Genomic DNA, 15,333 nt, shown 5'->3' with positions numbered 1-15,333 from the left:
CCAGAGGTGGACAACACACTGAAAGATAGATATTACAAAAAGTGATATGAATGTACAGAGCAAGAGGCCAGTGACACAGAGCAGCAGAAATTTGCTATGAATTAATCAAATCCTGGATGGAGTAAGAAAATACTGGTATCTTGCAGCATTCACAAGACACCTGCAAATGCTTAAAAACACAAGTGACAAATGCAGATCAAGAACAGCATCATCCCTGTTCTCTAAAAGTAGGCCTAAAGAGCCTTTTTTCCAATGCCTATCTGGAATGAGATGGCACAGTGGAAGTACAGATCAAACAACTATGAACACACCTTTGTAAACACCTAACTTCTGAAATTGATTTGGCTTAAAAAAGTCTTAAGGTTACATTAAAGCATGACAATATTTATTCTACTTACAGGTAAAGACTTGTTTTGTAAACAGATTTAGCCTGCACCAACGTATACCATAACTCTTCTGTGCTGTAATCAATCAAATGACAACAACAACAACAAAGCTTTCTAATTTCCACAGCTAAAGATCTTTTCCCTGCCTAGTCAAAGACAAAACAACTGCAATAGGCAGACGTTGAAAATAAAACTGATGACTGCACAATTCCCCATTAGCATGCAAAAGACCAGTGTTATAAACCTAACACCAATCAGAACACATCTGTGCTGCAGAGACACAGAAGCTTCTTGGTGCCCACAAAGGCCTTGTATGTGAAAACTCTGTCAAGCTGTTGAGATCTCTGGCTCTCAGAATTTAAAGTATGTCTTCAGTACTTTTTTTTTTTTTTTGCTTGCTTTTTCACCCTCTAGGTGAAGAACCTTTTCCTAATATCCAAACTGAACTACCCATGACACCACTTTATGTTGCTCCCTTGGGTCTTCAGAGTGAAGAGATCGGTACCTGTCCCTCTGCTTCCCCTCATGAGGAAGCTGTACCCCATTATGAGATCTTCCCCCCCCAGACTCATTTTGTCCAGGCTGTACAAACCAAATGATCTCAGCCTCTCCTCATATGGCTTCCCCACTAGACCCTAGATGTACCTGTAAAATCATACTGTCGTCATCTACTGCAATAGAAATTAAAGTATTACAATCACCACTGTAAGTCCACTATTTAGTGTTACTGTAATCTAAGGATGTGCTTAAAAAAATCAGTTTCTACACAGATAGAGTCTGTGTAGGAAAAAGTCACTGTTTCCAGAAGTCAGTTTTGGTGCCTGCATTTGGCTTTACATACAAGAACAGAAGCGGGACGTTTTGCCCCTGCAAGTGCCCACTGTGTGCAACAACCCAATTATTTCATGTCAGCTTGGATGGCTGATCTGGGCTTAGCCTTTCTAGATGGTCAGTGCATGAGGAGTGCCTGTGTAGAGGGTCTTTTGAATTCAAGCTGCCAGACTGACTTCATGTGTTTCGTGAAGGATTGTGCATCATGATGAAACTGAGCTGTTGTGCACTAGAATCAAGTAGAAAACTGGAATTCAGGCACCCATGGCAAAAATTGTGCTAGTGATTATCTGATTACTTCTGCTGCGAGACCATGTCTTGAAGCAGGATCAGCACTTAAGCTGAAAAAACAGCAGATTTCAGATTTGTTGCTTTCAGTCAAAATTAAAATTATTGTAATGAGTCCACATAAAAATCTGAAAAATACACCAACTACAGTTCGTGCTTGAGTTTACTCTAAAAAAAAAAAAAAATCGCTCTTTTTTAATTAATGTCATTATTTTAATTTCAGCTGTAGTTTGCCAATCATGGCATGAAACTAAACAGTGCTTTGGTACAAGCCCCCTCTTTGCTGGTATCCAGGTTACAATATATCTTCTGTAACTGCCAGTATTACAAGCTATCAATGCTTTTTGCTGGGCAGAAACCTCTCTAAATAAAGCTCTGCCTTAAGCCCTAATGTAGGAATACAGAAGCCTCACAATCTCACTACCAGCATCCTTCTAAGTCAGAATAAATAATGTATATTATGCAATTATAAACACTTTTTTTTCTCTCTCTCCGTTTTTGTTTTTTTTTTCATTCAAAAGCAGCTGAGTGAACTTCTTACCATAGTGGCGATGAGCAAGGCGGCTCTGAAAAATGTCATGGGCTAACGCCACGAGGATTTCATCAGACAGTACATCAATATTTAATGTTACTGCTCCAAAAGCCATCTGGCATAATGGCTACCCCAAACCTTAGTACTCTTGCTTTCCCTTGTGGTTGAAGCTCATAATCTTGCAACAGCAAACTGTATTGACCCTGCAGCTCCACCAAAACACAACCAGAAAAAAAAAAAAAAAGCCCAGAACAAAACCAACTAAACAAAAAAAAAAAAAAAAAAAAAACAAAAAAAAAAAAAAAAAAAAAAAAAAAAAAAAAAAAAAAAACACCACCTTAAGAAAGCTAAAGAGCTCAGCTGCTTGATCTTACTTCTGGAGTTCATGTATACACTTGCTAAAGCATATACACACAAACGACAGAAGAGACAGATGACAAAAAGATCCAGAAATAAGAAATTTAGCGTATTTGCCCTTAGGAACAAGGGAGAAATTGTTAGTCTTAGTGAAATAGGATTCTTGCAGTACTGGCAAATTACTTGTTTCAGCAAATACCAAATAGAGAAGCAGGCTTGCCAGGGTGCCAGACTAGCTCCAACAACCACCCCCCATCCAGCAAAGCATGTCTACGCTTAGTTTCTATCTCACCATTTTTCTCCTGTTCCTATTTTTGCATCTGTGCTTTGCTTCCTCTCTCCCTTTTTCAGCTATATTCCAGATAATGGCAGGAATTTGCAATTTAACATTAAAACCAAGATGGAATGAAGGAAGGGGTTTTTTTTTTGGGTGTAACTTGCACAGAGAATCCCTTCTGAATGACACACAGGAGTAAAGCTATCACTGCTGGTATTGCATTTCCCCAAAATATATGAATGAAAAAGTAGTTTAAAGGTATGTAAATTTTTATTATTCTGACGCATTGAAACAGCTCCATAAGAACAAGTATTTCTGTTCCCAGCATGTCCAAAAAGGTTAATTCCTATCTGTATTCCATAAAAAATGGAATGAAGTCCTGCATTGGAACCATGGCACAGACAAAACTAAATGAAATATTAAAAAGTAAAAAATCAGCACAAGAATAATGTGGTCTTGAAGACACACCATATATCTATTTATACACTAATTCTACTACATGAATAAAATAAGCACTGGCTTCAAAATTACCATCATTCTACATCTCCTTCCAACTCTGATAGAAACATATTCCGTAAGACACTATCAAACTACTAAAAGTCTCAAAGTCTAAAAGACTAAAAGTCTCTTTTTTCCAGTAGGCTCTGCAAGATCACACTGCATTTCATTTATCTGTCCACAGTTCTGAAAATCACTCATAAACAGTACCCATTTAAACACCGTGGAGAACACAGCACTATGCACTGACAATATTATAGGACCAAAGCTCATACAAAACTTTTTTTTTTCTATTATTTGAATACTGTCAAAATATTTAGAAATGCTTCTCTGAGATCCTCTGCAACATTCAGATACAAATATATAGGGGAAGGAAACTGAATAATATTAAAATAATGAGAAGAATATTGTGTACTAATTCTAATACTAGTATTCTATTTTATACTAATTCTTACTAATCCTAGCCAATTAAACTGCACATAATCCAAGTCATGAAGTGACAAGAATATGAGAAAATAATTTATCCAAATAATACTATGTAATTATATTTTTGTAAAAGTTGGGATATAAACAGTAAATAATTTTATTTTCAGCCAGTGAATCATCCTAATACATTGTTCAAGAAGCTGGAAAAAGATGCCGTAAACACACAATAATCAGAAAAATGCTTAAGTTGTGAAAAAAATTAGTCAATTATATGAATAAACAAAGACTCAATACTGTACTGTATCAGCAAACTACAGCATATGGTAAAATATGGCCTACAAAATATACTCATGAAGTTTGCATTGTCAAAACATAATGGCATCTCAATAAAGACAGACACAACTTAGAAAGTACAGTAGAAATTTATATTCATTAGAAAAATCAGTTGTGCAAGAACAATGCAATGACAGAATGACATAGGTTAGGAAAGCTCAGCCTAAGAAACATATTCTAAAATACGTTCTATTGGAAATTATATAACAGATTTTTGGTATGGGTTCACTTTCTAGCAGTAAATTCAATGCAACTATCATTGTCACTAGCAAGAGACAGTGGCACATTTTAGGCATATCTGTGAGAACTGTTGAGTTACATATTACAAAAGCACATGTATCTTCTTAAGTAACTTATTGTAAAAATGTATAAATACTATACAGCTGTATACTCACATGTCACCCACGGACACACATGCACACACAATCACAATGGAAAAAGGTAGCCAGGCCACCAGAATGTGAATTATAATGACAACCATGTGCAAACAGAACCTGTGAGTGTGAATCCATTTTGATGTCATTGTCATACTCATTCAGGGAGTCCAGAGCTCACTAACATCAAGGCAAAGCTTTCTACTGCCTCAACAAACTTTGAAAGAGAGCTTTGCTGAAATAAAAAACTAGACAGCAAAACTTATGATAGTTGACTGGTTTTACAAAAGTTAGTGTGATCAGCAATATTTTTATCATGGGTTATCTAAAACTCTACCTTGAATGTTCAGTTTGACTACTCCAAAAAGGCTAATTTCTGTTTCAATATAAAAGCAATCTACACAAAGGGAATACAAAGTTCTTCTTTCTGATGGGGCAAATCAGGAAAGGTCCTGCTCATGTGGGAGATTTGCTCACTTATTAAGTGATGATTTTAGCTAAATCTTTTAGCTGTAACACATTCAGACCCACTAAACTGTTTCTCTATACATGCACCCTGCCAGTCTTCATTTTTAAAAGCAACTGTCATTCCACAGCACTGTGCATAAGGGTAGGGGTACAAGTTTAAAACACCAACAGATCCAAAGCTGCATCACAAAGTGTAGAGGTGAAAAACAAAAAGGGATCGGGGACTAGTGAGAAAAAAGCTCATTTTCATAGCAAAAGGATTGACCCAAATACTGCCTTCTTTCTCTATGCTACTACCAGAAGTTCATTAGCAGCAGAGGTCTTACACAGATGAGCAAGGCTGGCATAGCTGTACACTGGAGATATAAGAATGTATTTCATCACTGATCTAATTTTATACCACGGTTTAAATGAAACACAAAGAAAAATCTTTAGAAGAGATTTTTGCATGGGGTGGCAAGTAATGGAAACTGCTCCTCTATTTCCACAGTGGCAGTTTGTAGCTGTGACCAGAGATTTATTTTCTTCAAATAATAAAGCAAAATTTAAAAGCAAAACAAAACTCCCCCAAAACCCCACCATACTGATTTGCACAAAAGAGATAGGAAAAATAGTGCCACATAAGAGAAATAAAATTCCTAGGGTATAAGTGATCCTTGACTAGTCATTCATTCTATTTATCCCGCTGAAAAGAGGTGTAAGGATACAGTTTGACAACTTTCTTGGCTGCTTTATGACATGCTGAATTTCTGCTGGGGCAACATCAATTATCTCTGAACATATATTTGTTCCTATTCTGATTATCTTCACAGAGATTTGACACAAGAGCTGTTGATTAAAAGAAGAATCTTCCTCTTCAGCTTGTAGATGAGGATACTGCTTTTACCTGACAATTTTCCAGTACTTTTTGTTAAATCCAGGAGGGAAAACAGAGGAGAGTTTTCAATTCAAATATAAAAACAATTGCTAGGCATGAGTAACTTTGCACATCACATCCATGAACACTTCATCACATGGATAATTATTGTCTCTGTAAAGGGAACTCACCATGAACACAACATGTAAGGAGAAAGAAAGATGAATAGAGCAGCATTCTGACAGGGCACAAAGTACCAGCTGGATTAAATGCACCTGTGCTATTTCCCACCCAGCTGAAGCTCTGACCAGAGGCAGACAACTGCTGTATTTGCAATATTAAGGTACATAATGGGGCAAAATACAGACTATCAGACATATGCAGTATTTCTTTAGATACACCAAATGCTTGTGAAAAATACATCTGCCTACCAAGTGGCTCTGGACAATTACATAACCAGGTGCAGGATATGTCCCTGATGTGTAATTACTAAACAGTTTTCAAAAAAAAAGTTCCTTTTTCTGTCCCTGGCATTCATCACATAAGCCTTGAAACAAATCACTCATCTTCATGAATTCAAGTGGAGCCAGGCTGCACAAAGTCAGCACCATTATTTTCTGCCAAAACCATAAAATCCTAACAGTCCAACCGCCCTGCAGTGAGCAGAGATGACATCTACTAGATCAGGGTGCTCAGCTGTATCAGCATTTCTCATATCTTTTCTTTCTTCCACTAGAAAAATGATCAGCATTGTTCTGAACTGGGCTGCAAAGTAATTAAATGCAGTGTGCAGAGAAAACAAACAAATCTGCAGCACAGAGCTATGCCAGGATCCAGCTATGCTACAAACTGTGAGACTTTGTCCTGTGACTCCTTTCTCCTGTTTCAGAAATTCTGGATGATCAAAGCATTAGAGATAATTAAGAGATCAAAGTTAAATTCTGCACGATCATCCTTATGGTCATATATGAACACAAATATTGAAATGGGTAACTACATGTACAGCTGGCACTCCACTGCCTGAGTATTAGACCTACATTTTTATCTGTTACCTTTTATTCTTCTTGAACATCCATTTACAGCAACAGTTGCATATAACCACGTTTACTGCTTTATCTATAGAACCAGTCATTTTTCAGTGCCAGGAAAACTCTGAAACCTATCATGAGGAAGAAAAAAATCTTAATGTATAAGAGGAATATAATGTACAGCTTCAGAAGTTGAGAAACTATTTAGATGAGTACAATTCTTATTGGTTTTAACATATTTGACTTGAAGGTAATGGCATCAGCTATAAAACTCATTTGAAATGCTCTTTGTAAATTCCAAAACTGTTTGATGAGTTAGTATTTTCATAACAATAATAAATCTGCAGGGAAATCACTTATAATGAAGCTTAGATGCTGTGCACTCATCTTCATACCACTCCTATTTTCAATCATTTTTTCCTTAAAAAAAAAACCTGGATAATTGGGTAACTTACTGGGAAATTTGTTAGATCTGGCAGTATTATGTATGTTTTTATCAGAAATTCTTCCATCTACCTACTGTCATTTAACTCAAATTACTCAGGAGCCCTAATAACTTAGTATAATCAATTCCTACTGTAGACTCTTGCCAACATTCTGGATTTCTTCCACCATTTGCTCATTATTTTGCAGTGCACTTTTTGGAAGATTTATCACAAAGTACAATTGGTGAGATCAGCTCCATTGGTGGGATTTACCTGACTGACCTGCAGCAACTGATCAAAACCATGGAAGTACTAAATGAGAAAATGGTTTCAGTTTTGCAACAGTTATAATTTTATGGTGTTCTGCCACAGGTTAATCAGAGCCAATTGCACAGAATTGCTGATGTAGTGACATTACATATTAATAGGGTTACTATTTTTAATGCCTCTTTCCAAGGTGCTGCTAAGACCTAGCTTGTTGAGGAGGCTGGGGCACAATCTATGCAAATTTGTGCTGACCTGGACCACACTGCCCTGCCATATGAAAATGTTTCACTCAGACAACCATGGGAGAATTAAGAAAACTCATCACTTTCTTTCTGAATACACGGAGTAGAAACTTCTACTACCAGCACCTCTACATGTGGAAGAGAACTTGTTTCATGGTCAATCTGGTTTCAGTGAGGCTGCAGCACATAGACACATGTAATCTACAAAGATTAAGCCACTAAGCCAGTGGTAGAACAAACAGAAGAGAAAAAGAGAAATTTTCCATTTTCAGTATTAAAAATTAAGGGTATTCATTTCAAACTGATAATGTCAAAGTGTGTCTCAAAAAACACTCTGAATGTAGCCTTCAATAGAACTTCGATGTGAGCATGGGTAATGACAAACTGATAACTGAGCTGAACCAGTTTAGAAGGTCTTTTTATTGAGCCAGGATTAGTGCGACTCCACAGGGGCCCAGAGCTGTGCGCCCATCCCAACCTGTAAGCTCACACTCTAAAGAACTCCAAGAGTGCCAGCAAATGAACACACTGTCCAGGAGCATCTGTTATAAAGCACAAAGATAAAAGGAGTCAAGGAAGACTGGACATTCTTCAAGAAAGAAATCTTAATGGCACAGAACAGCCCATCCCCATGTGCCAAAAGACAAGCTGGCAGGGAAGATAACCAGCATGTCCGAACAGCAAGCTTTGATTGGAACTGCAGAAAAAAAAAAAAAAAAGAGAATTTAAGATCTTTGCAAGAAGAGGCAGGAAACTCAGAAGGACCACAAAGACTTCATGATGTTACACTGGGAGAAAATTAGAAGGGACGAAACCCAACTAGAACTTAATTTGTCTACTACCATAAAAAATAACAAAGAAAGTTTCTGTAAATACATGAACAACAAAAGAAGGGTTAAGGAGATTATCTATCCTTTACTGGATGCGGGAGGAAACAAAGTGACAAAGGATAAGGAACTTAATGCTGCTTTTGCATCCATCTTTACTAGTAAGATCAGTTGCCCACAGGGACAACTCAGAGCTGGAAGACAGGGACAGGGAGCAGAATGAAGCCACCATAATCCAAGGCAAAATGGCCAGCAACCTGCTAGATATGCACACATCTATGGGGCCAGACAGGACCCACCCAAGGGTACTGAGGGATAGCTCACTGAGCCATTTTCAATCATTTACCCCCTATTCTGGCTCACAAGAGAGGTCCCAGTTGATTGAAGGTTAGTCAATGTGATGCCCTTCTACAAAAAAGGCTGGAAGGAGGCTCCCACATGTCAACTTTGTGCCAGATACGCTAAAGTGTCATCACATGGAATGGACAGAATTGGTCCTGTACCTTGAGAATGCATAACTAAATAACTGACACTGGGTTTGTTCATTGTTACTAAATACCTTATAATGGATAATCTTAGAATAAAACATCTTCATTGCTGAAGTGAATACCTGATTATATCCACTTGCTCCCAATATTCTCTACGACTCTGAGATACACTCCTAGGAAAAAAAATCATGTGAAATGCAGCAATGAGGTGTTCCTGCTTGTCTTTGCAACCAGCTGGGCATGGGTATGCCAATGTATATTTCCAAGTGAAAAAGCCCATTTAACATGATAAATTTAAATTCTATTAGTAAATCTAGTACATTTTATTAGTAGTTATTTAAATTTATGAGTATATGTAGTGTCAACATACCATGAAATGAAGGAACTACCAATTTCTAGCATGAATTACTTGATAAAAGGGACTGTGTTAGATGCAGAGTTGTTGAATAAACCAGCAGTGCTACAGCAGTTAATTACAAAGTTACTTAAAGGAAGGAAACCTGCAGTATTTCACAGTGTATTCAATTTGCAATTGGTTCCTAGCGTGGCCAACACAGTATTAGCAAATATAATACATTTCATAGAGGACGGAAGGAAATGCTTTAATGTCTCTAAAAACCACAGTTTAAGGCCAATTCCATATTGACCAGCAATTAGCAAACAGCAATTAGCTTTCTCTCAGTACTTTCCATCAGTGGATTGCAAGTGCAGTATAAAAGGGGACTCTATAATTATGCTTATTTTACTGATGAGGTGAAAGATGCATGGGGAGAAGTAATGCAGCCAGTGATATCTGACAGACTAATTGCAGCCTGAGTGGTATCACTCTGCCCCACTAATCTCAGGCAACCCTAATGGCCTGTCTCACAGCAATTTTGACATAATTTTCCACATTTCTCTTTTTTTTTTTTTTGAGGGTTTTTTTTTTCCAAGTGTAATCTAAAGACACTTTATCGGACACATTAACTTTTAATGACAGCCACAGGCAGCTGCAATTTCCCTCAGTAAAATAAATGATTAATTAGTAAAACACAGTATGCAACATATGTCCAAAGTGACTTAGTCCTATTGCTAATTGTAGCAATTAGCTAAAACTCCACAGCCTGCATTGGTGTTTTGCAGAGCTCCAAAAAAAAAAAAAAAACCCATGGGCTGAATAATTTATATTCCAAATTACACAAACATACAGACAACATATCTTAGTTCTCTAGATTAGCAACCAGTAAGGTTTCTTCTGACAGACCCCTAGAAATACCTAAAAGTAGAATTATGCAGCTGATAAACTATATATTTCATAAAGAATATATGCAAAATATTACTATTTCTACAAGCCTAAAGACTTTCTTTTTATTATGGCACTCAGTAAAATTAATCTAACAAGCTCAAAAACTGAAGTTTGAACAAAACCCCATTATCACTGACTACATGGATTCCTTCCCAATACAACAGTATTTTTCCATTCTGTTTATTTCAGCATAAAGACCTTCTCTTGCTAGCCAAAACCATACAAAGCCAAAAGCATACAAGTTTTGCTCATACATCTCTGCCTGAAGCATTCAACCAAAGATTTTTAAAAAGGCAAAGCTCATAAATGTCCCCTCAATTAGCCAGACTTCAATATTGCCTAAGCCACCTATAAGTCAAGCCATAAAAAAAGTTAACAGATGGAAATAATTTCATTCTCATCTGGAAGCGTACAGGAAAGCCAACATATTGCTTGGCTAAGAGGCGTCATATATTCATTACTGCTGATAGCAATGAGTGAGAAAGAAGCTACAGTCTAGTTTTCTGAAGCTCATTGGTCAAACACAATCAATCGGTTGCCAGAAAGTTTATAAAACATAGAAAGTATAGAACATAAATTGTTCTATACTTTCCCCCCATAAAGGAGGAGAAAAAAATCATAGAGAATAATTGAAGAAACACTCAGAGCAGAGAGGCCTGTCTCAAGTCAGAAGGTAAAGAATCAATTTCTTAGGAGTGGACAAAGCTCCCAGTTTCATCCATCCAACTCCTATTTTCTTGTCTTCTCTCTTTCAAATGAGAGGAGTTATTACTGACAAAAAGGTCTGTACTACAAGACTTTGAGAAAACAAAGAACCAAAAACCAAGCAGTCAGAATAAACATCCAAGAGCTGGAGAGAAAAGGGAAACCATGAAATCATGGACAGGCTGCAAAACAGCTTACACTGTCCTCTGTGCTCAAGTGGCTTTTATCAAGCTACCCATGCTGGGTAATACAGGTAATTCTCTGGTAGTACTTTTTCATTAAATCATGCATCCCACAGGTCTTGGTTACCCAATTTATCGCAGATTCGTCTGTCAGAAATGGAACATCCATGAGAAAAAGCTGCCGACGAGATTCAGAGAGATCTTCCGGAGCACTTGGAAAATCACTGCGTTTCCTCACATGCCAGGGCCCTCCAGACTATCCAGCTTTGTTCAGTGAAGTTTCCCAAAACCCTAGGTAACAATCTGCCTTATGAGCCTTGCATGGCCAAACCCATAAAGAATTATTAGTAGACATTTTCAAGGCTTTTGCACTGAAAGTGAAATGGTAATTAATTCTCTTAATTGAACGATCATTCATTAGCTTTTTACTGAATAGCATTCTCAATCTTGAAAGTTACTGCCATGTCTTCAATTTCCCTTTTCAAGATAAGACTAATAACAAGCCTGTAAGTCTGCAGCACAGTACAGCGCATATTGGGTGCAGTTTTTCCATTTAGATTCTTCAATTACAAGCAACTGCAGCAAAAAAAAAATGCATATTTTACTAGCTAGTATTACATTTTGGCAGATCATAATTAAATTATTCCTTAGAAGCAGCACTCAGTGCTTAAGAAGAAGGATTACACTGAATAACAGGGCTAATATTTTAACTCAATTAGCATGTTGTTTTTCAATAAAAAGGTATACACTACTGTAATTCCTTCTTCTATAGGTAATATCAGCTATAAAACAGAAATACTGCAACTTTTTTTTCTGGTAACACGCATAATTTTGTAACAAAGTTTGTACGCTTTGTATATTTTTGAAATGGATGAAAACATGTGACATATTATATTTATAAAAATATAATCTTATTTTACACTCTTGCAAGCATGGAATATTTCAATTCTATAAAAGACTGCCAGAGACTACGCTTTACTATATCTAAAAATGCCTGAGCATTCCATGGTAAGGAAAGAATTTTTCTTTTATGTCTTTTGTTCTGTACTGTTCTGAGTTTGATTTATAGTATTGGTTGGAGCAGAAGTGATTTTTGGATGAAAGAATTGCATCTAGTTGCAATGGAAGTAAGGGATCTTCTCCATGGAAACTGTCTGCTAAATATGCTCAGATGACTTATTTATCAGATTCTTCAATATAGTATTTCAATTTACGGGATTATATTTTCCTGTAATTTTTCACTAATAATTTAAAAATGACATCAACATATAAATGTCTGAATTTCTGGAGATAATCAAGTTGTGTCATTTCAATATAAATTTCTAACATATTTCAGTGTCATGTCCTTGATTGTTCAAAGTAGCTACTCAGGTTCTTTTAAGGTAAATTACAGCACATATGGACATCCAATAGGATTAGGGAAAGGTCATTTTGATTTCATAGGGCAAGACAAAAAGAAAACTACAGAGACACACGGTGCTATAGCCAGTTGGGGAGATGAAAATTATAAAGTACAAAGGAAAAAATAAGTAAAAGACTGAAGGATTAAGATAAAAAAATAAGATCAATGAGTTACATAAGGAGTTATTAGTAAACGGACATAAAATTCTAGTGAGTCACATGAAATACCTTATGTTCCTTTTGTGGAGATCACCTGGCGAATGTTTTTAACGATTAAGTACTGAAAGGTACAACATATTTCCAAACAGAAAATAACAGTAGATTTTTACACAAGTTTAATGGAACTCTAAGTTAAAATTAAAATTCTTACACTTGCCATTATGTTAAGAATGACCTTTCCTGAGCATTACAGAATTAGTCACGTTAGAAGCAACAGAGAATGCTGCCAATATCATCACCTGAATGTTAGACCTGCTATGTCATATAATATCATAATTCTTATTTACTTCCAGATAAACTGAAGTTATAAATCCTTTAAATTCACTCTATATTCTTACATTATAGAAAAAAAGCAACTAACAGAGAATTAATGATTTCAATTCTGGATTCAGTAAACCAGAAATGCATTATGGATCCAAATAGCACACATCAAGCTCCTAGTGAAACTGGAAAGCCTGGGGCTTGCCAATGAGCAACAACCATGCGGTTTAGGAGGACTAATTGCCAACTACTGTGGCTAAACTTCTGACAAATCTTTTCAAATAGGACAACAGCTGAATTTAGATACAGGTGACCTAGAAGTGAGCAGTAAACTCCCTCCCAATTTATTTTCAGTCTTTATTATATGAAGCTTCAACAGGAGAAATTCTGTTTTCATCTTGAGGAAAAAAGTTAACGATGATGTAGTCACATATTGGAATGGTTACCCAGAGATGATGTGGAGACCCCATTAAGGTACCGAAAGTTTAAGTGGACAAGGATCTGAACAACCTCTTCTGAGCCGGCCTTGCTTTGAATAGAGATGGTGGACTTCCAGAAAGCACTCTGAACAAAAATTATTCTGTATTTCTATTAACTATATAGATAAAAACAAACAAACAAATAAAACCTTCTTGTAGATCAAAATGTAATGCAAACTGTAATTCACTAACAATGAAGATGAAAGTTCACAGCGTATACCTAAGTAAAGGCTCCACAGCTGGGAAGTATTAAAAAAAAAAAAAAACCCAAGTAATTTTACTTCTCTACAATTCCAAAGACAGACACAAAAGAAAATTTTCAAAGCAACACCAGCAGTCCATAGGGGAAGCAGGAGAATACAACAGGACAAGACAAGCCAGGACTCTTGAAATTGTTAGGAATGGCCCTGTGAATGGCCTAGAAAATCTGATTTCAGCCATCATTTACAAACTCAAGCTGGCAACCTTTTAGTACTGTAACATAAGAGATTTTTTTTGTTCCTCTGCATCTCTCATCTAAATGAATTGCATGCGACTTCATAAAGGATAACAACTGTAATAAGAAAACTGAAAAGCTCTAAAATACTGGAGGAAACAATAAAATGTATTTTGCCCAGAAGCAGTTGGCCTCCCCTGCCCCTTTTTAGTAGAAGTTCAAAAAAGCTTTACACTCTGGACACCAAGATGGCAGGATCATTTAAATTCTTTTTAAGTATAAACTTTCTGACCTTCACCATGTTGAGGCATGGCTATTTATACTTCTGCATCAATTCAATTCATTCAAGACATATTAAAAGAAATCAAATCCATAAACTTTACTGACCCTTTTCTGCTGCTTAGTTCATTAATGCTGAAACATATTAATCTAACAAATAAGTGGGTGATTACCTCTTGAAGAACCCTCTTCATTTTCAGAAGCAATGTCTTGACAGCCGTGCAGTCTTGGAGCATCAATCTGAAGGGCAGAGACTCAATGCCTCCACCTTCTTCCAGACCAGTGAAAGGCCACTCCACAGATGGGCTGCCAGCCAGCTGGCTGACACGAGGGTACCTGGCTTCTCCTTGCTCCACCTCCTTTGACAGCTTCAAGGATAGATTCCTTGTGAAAGAAAACAGAAAGGTCAACACTAAAATATGAAAAATAACTAATAATTTGGCGGGTGGTAATTCCTCTGAGCTTAAAGACACTTAAACATTTGCTTTTAAAGCCCACTAGCATGAACAGCCTTTATAACATACATGTAGTCATATGGTGCTAGCAATAAAATACACATTTATACAAGGACCATATTCTACAGGAATTCAAACCATGTTCTAGCTCACGCCCTACAAAAGAAAGTCATTTTCTTAAAACAAAATATCCTATGGGCAAAACTTCTACAGGTCTGTTTTATCTCAGTTGAGCTTTACAAAAAAATGAATCTGTCATGCACTTTCAGAAGCTAAATCAAATCACAATCTTCCATGTTCTTTGGCTTAGAAAGAAAAGAAAACTGAAAAAAAAAAAAAAATACTCCCTTCAGGGCTGGCCCAGTGACATAAGATGAACCTGCTATTGTATAAAATGGAATATGGAATTTAATTCATCTGCACTCACTCTTAGGTTTAACTACTGCTAAAGCTATATAAGCAGAACATGAAACAAAACAACAGTAAGTTGTGGCTGAGAATCCATTAAAGACACAGAAAGATTTTGATGGACTTTAAAGGTAATGAAAGACCATTACTTTGCTGCATACAAACTATCTTTCTTTAATAACAGAACAAGTTATCTAACCATTTTTCCCATTATGAAATCATACTAAATTAACTCAGCACAATTAAAGATATAGCATAAGCAGTGAAGAAAATTACAATTATTATTAATTTAAAATATTGTTCCAATTTACTGTTCCATT

The 15,333-nt window shown here is 36.4% G+C and overlaps 1 protein-coding gene across 5 annotated transcripts in view; it reads right to left on the bottom strand.

Annotated features, from left to right (window-relative positions):
• The window catches only part of CCSER1 (coiled-coil serine rich protein 1), a 603,186-nt gene that overhangs the window by 348,611 nt on the left and 239,242 nt on the right, over positions 1 to 15,333 (bottom strand). For all 5 annotated transcript variants that reach the window (XM_053941467.1, XM_053941468.1, XM_053941472.1 and 2 more), the window contains exon 6: positions 14,324 to 14,534. In XM_053941467.1, coding sequence (XP_053797442.1) covers positions 14,324 to 14,534 — 211 coding nt within the window. The remainder of the gene's footprint in view (positions 1 to 14,323; positions 14,535 to 15,333) is intronic.

The sequence above is a fragment of the Vidua chalybeata genome, chromosome 4 (genome assembly GCF_026979565.1).
Source record: "Vidua chalybeata isolate OUT-0048 chromosome 4, bVidCha1 merged haplotype, whole genome shotgun sequence".
Taxonomy (NCBI): Eukaryota; Metazoa; Chordata; class Aves; order Passeriformes; family Viduidae; genus Vidua; species Vidua chalybeata.
Note: the sequence above shows the minus strand (reverse complement) of the source record. Positions and strands in the feature narration are given on the sequence as shown.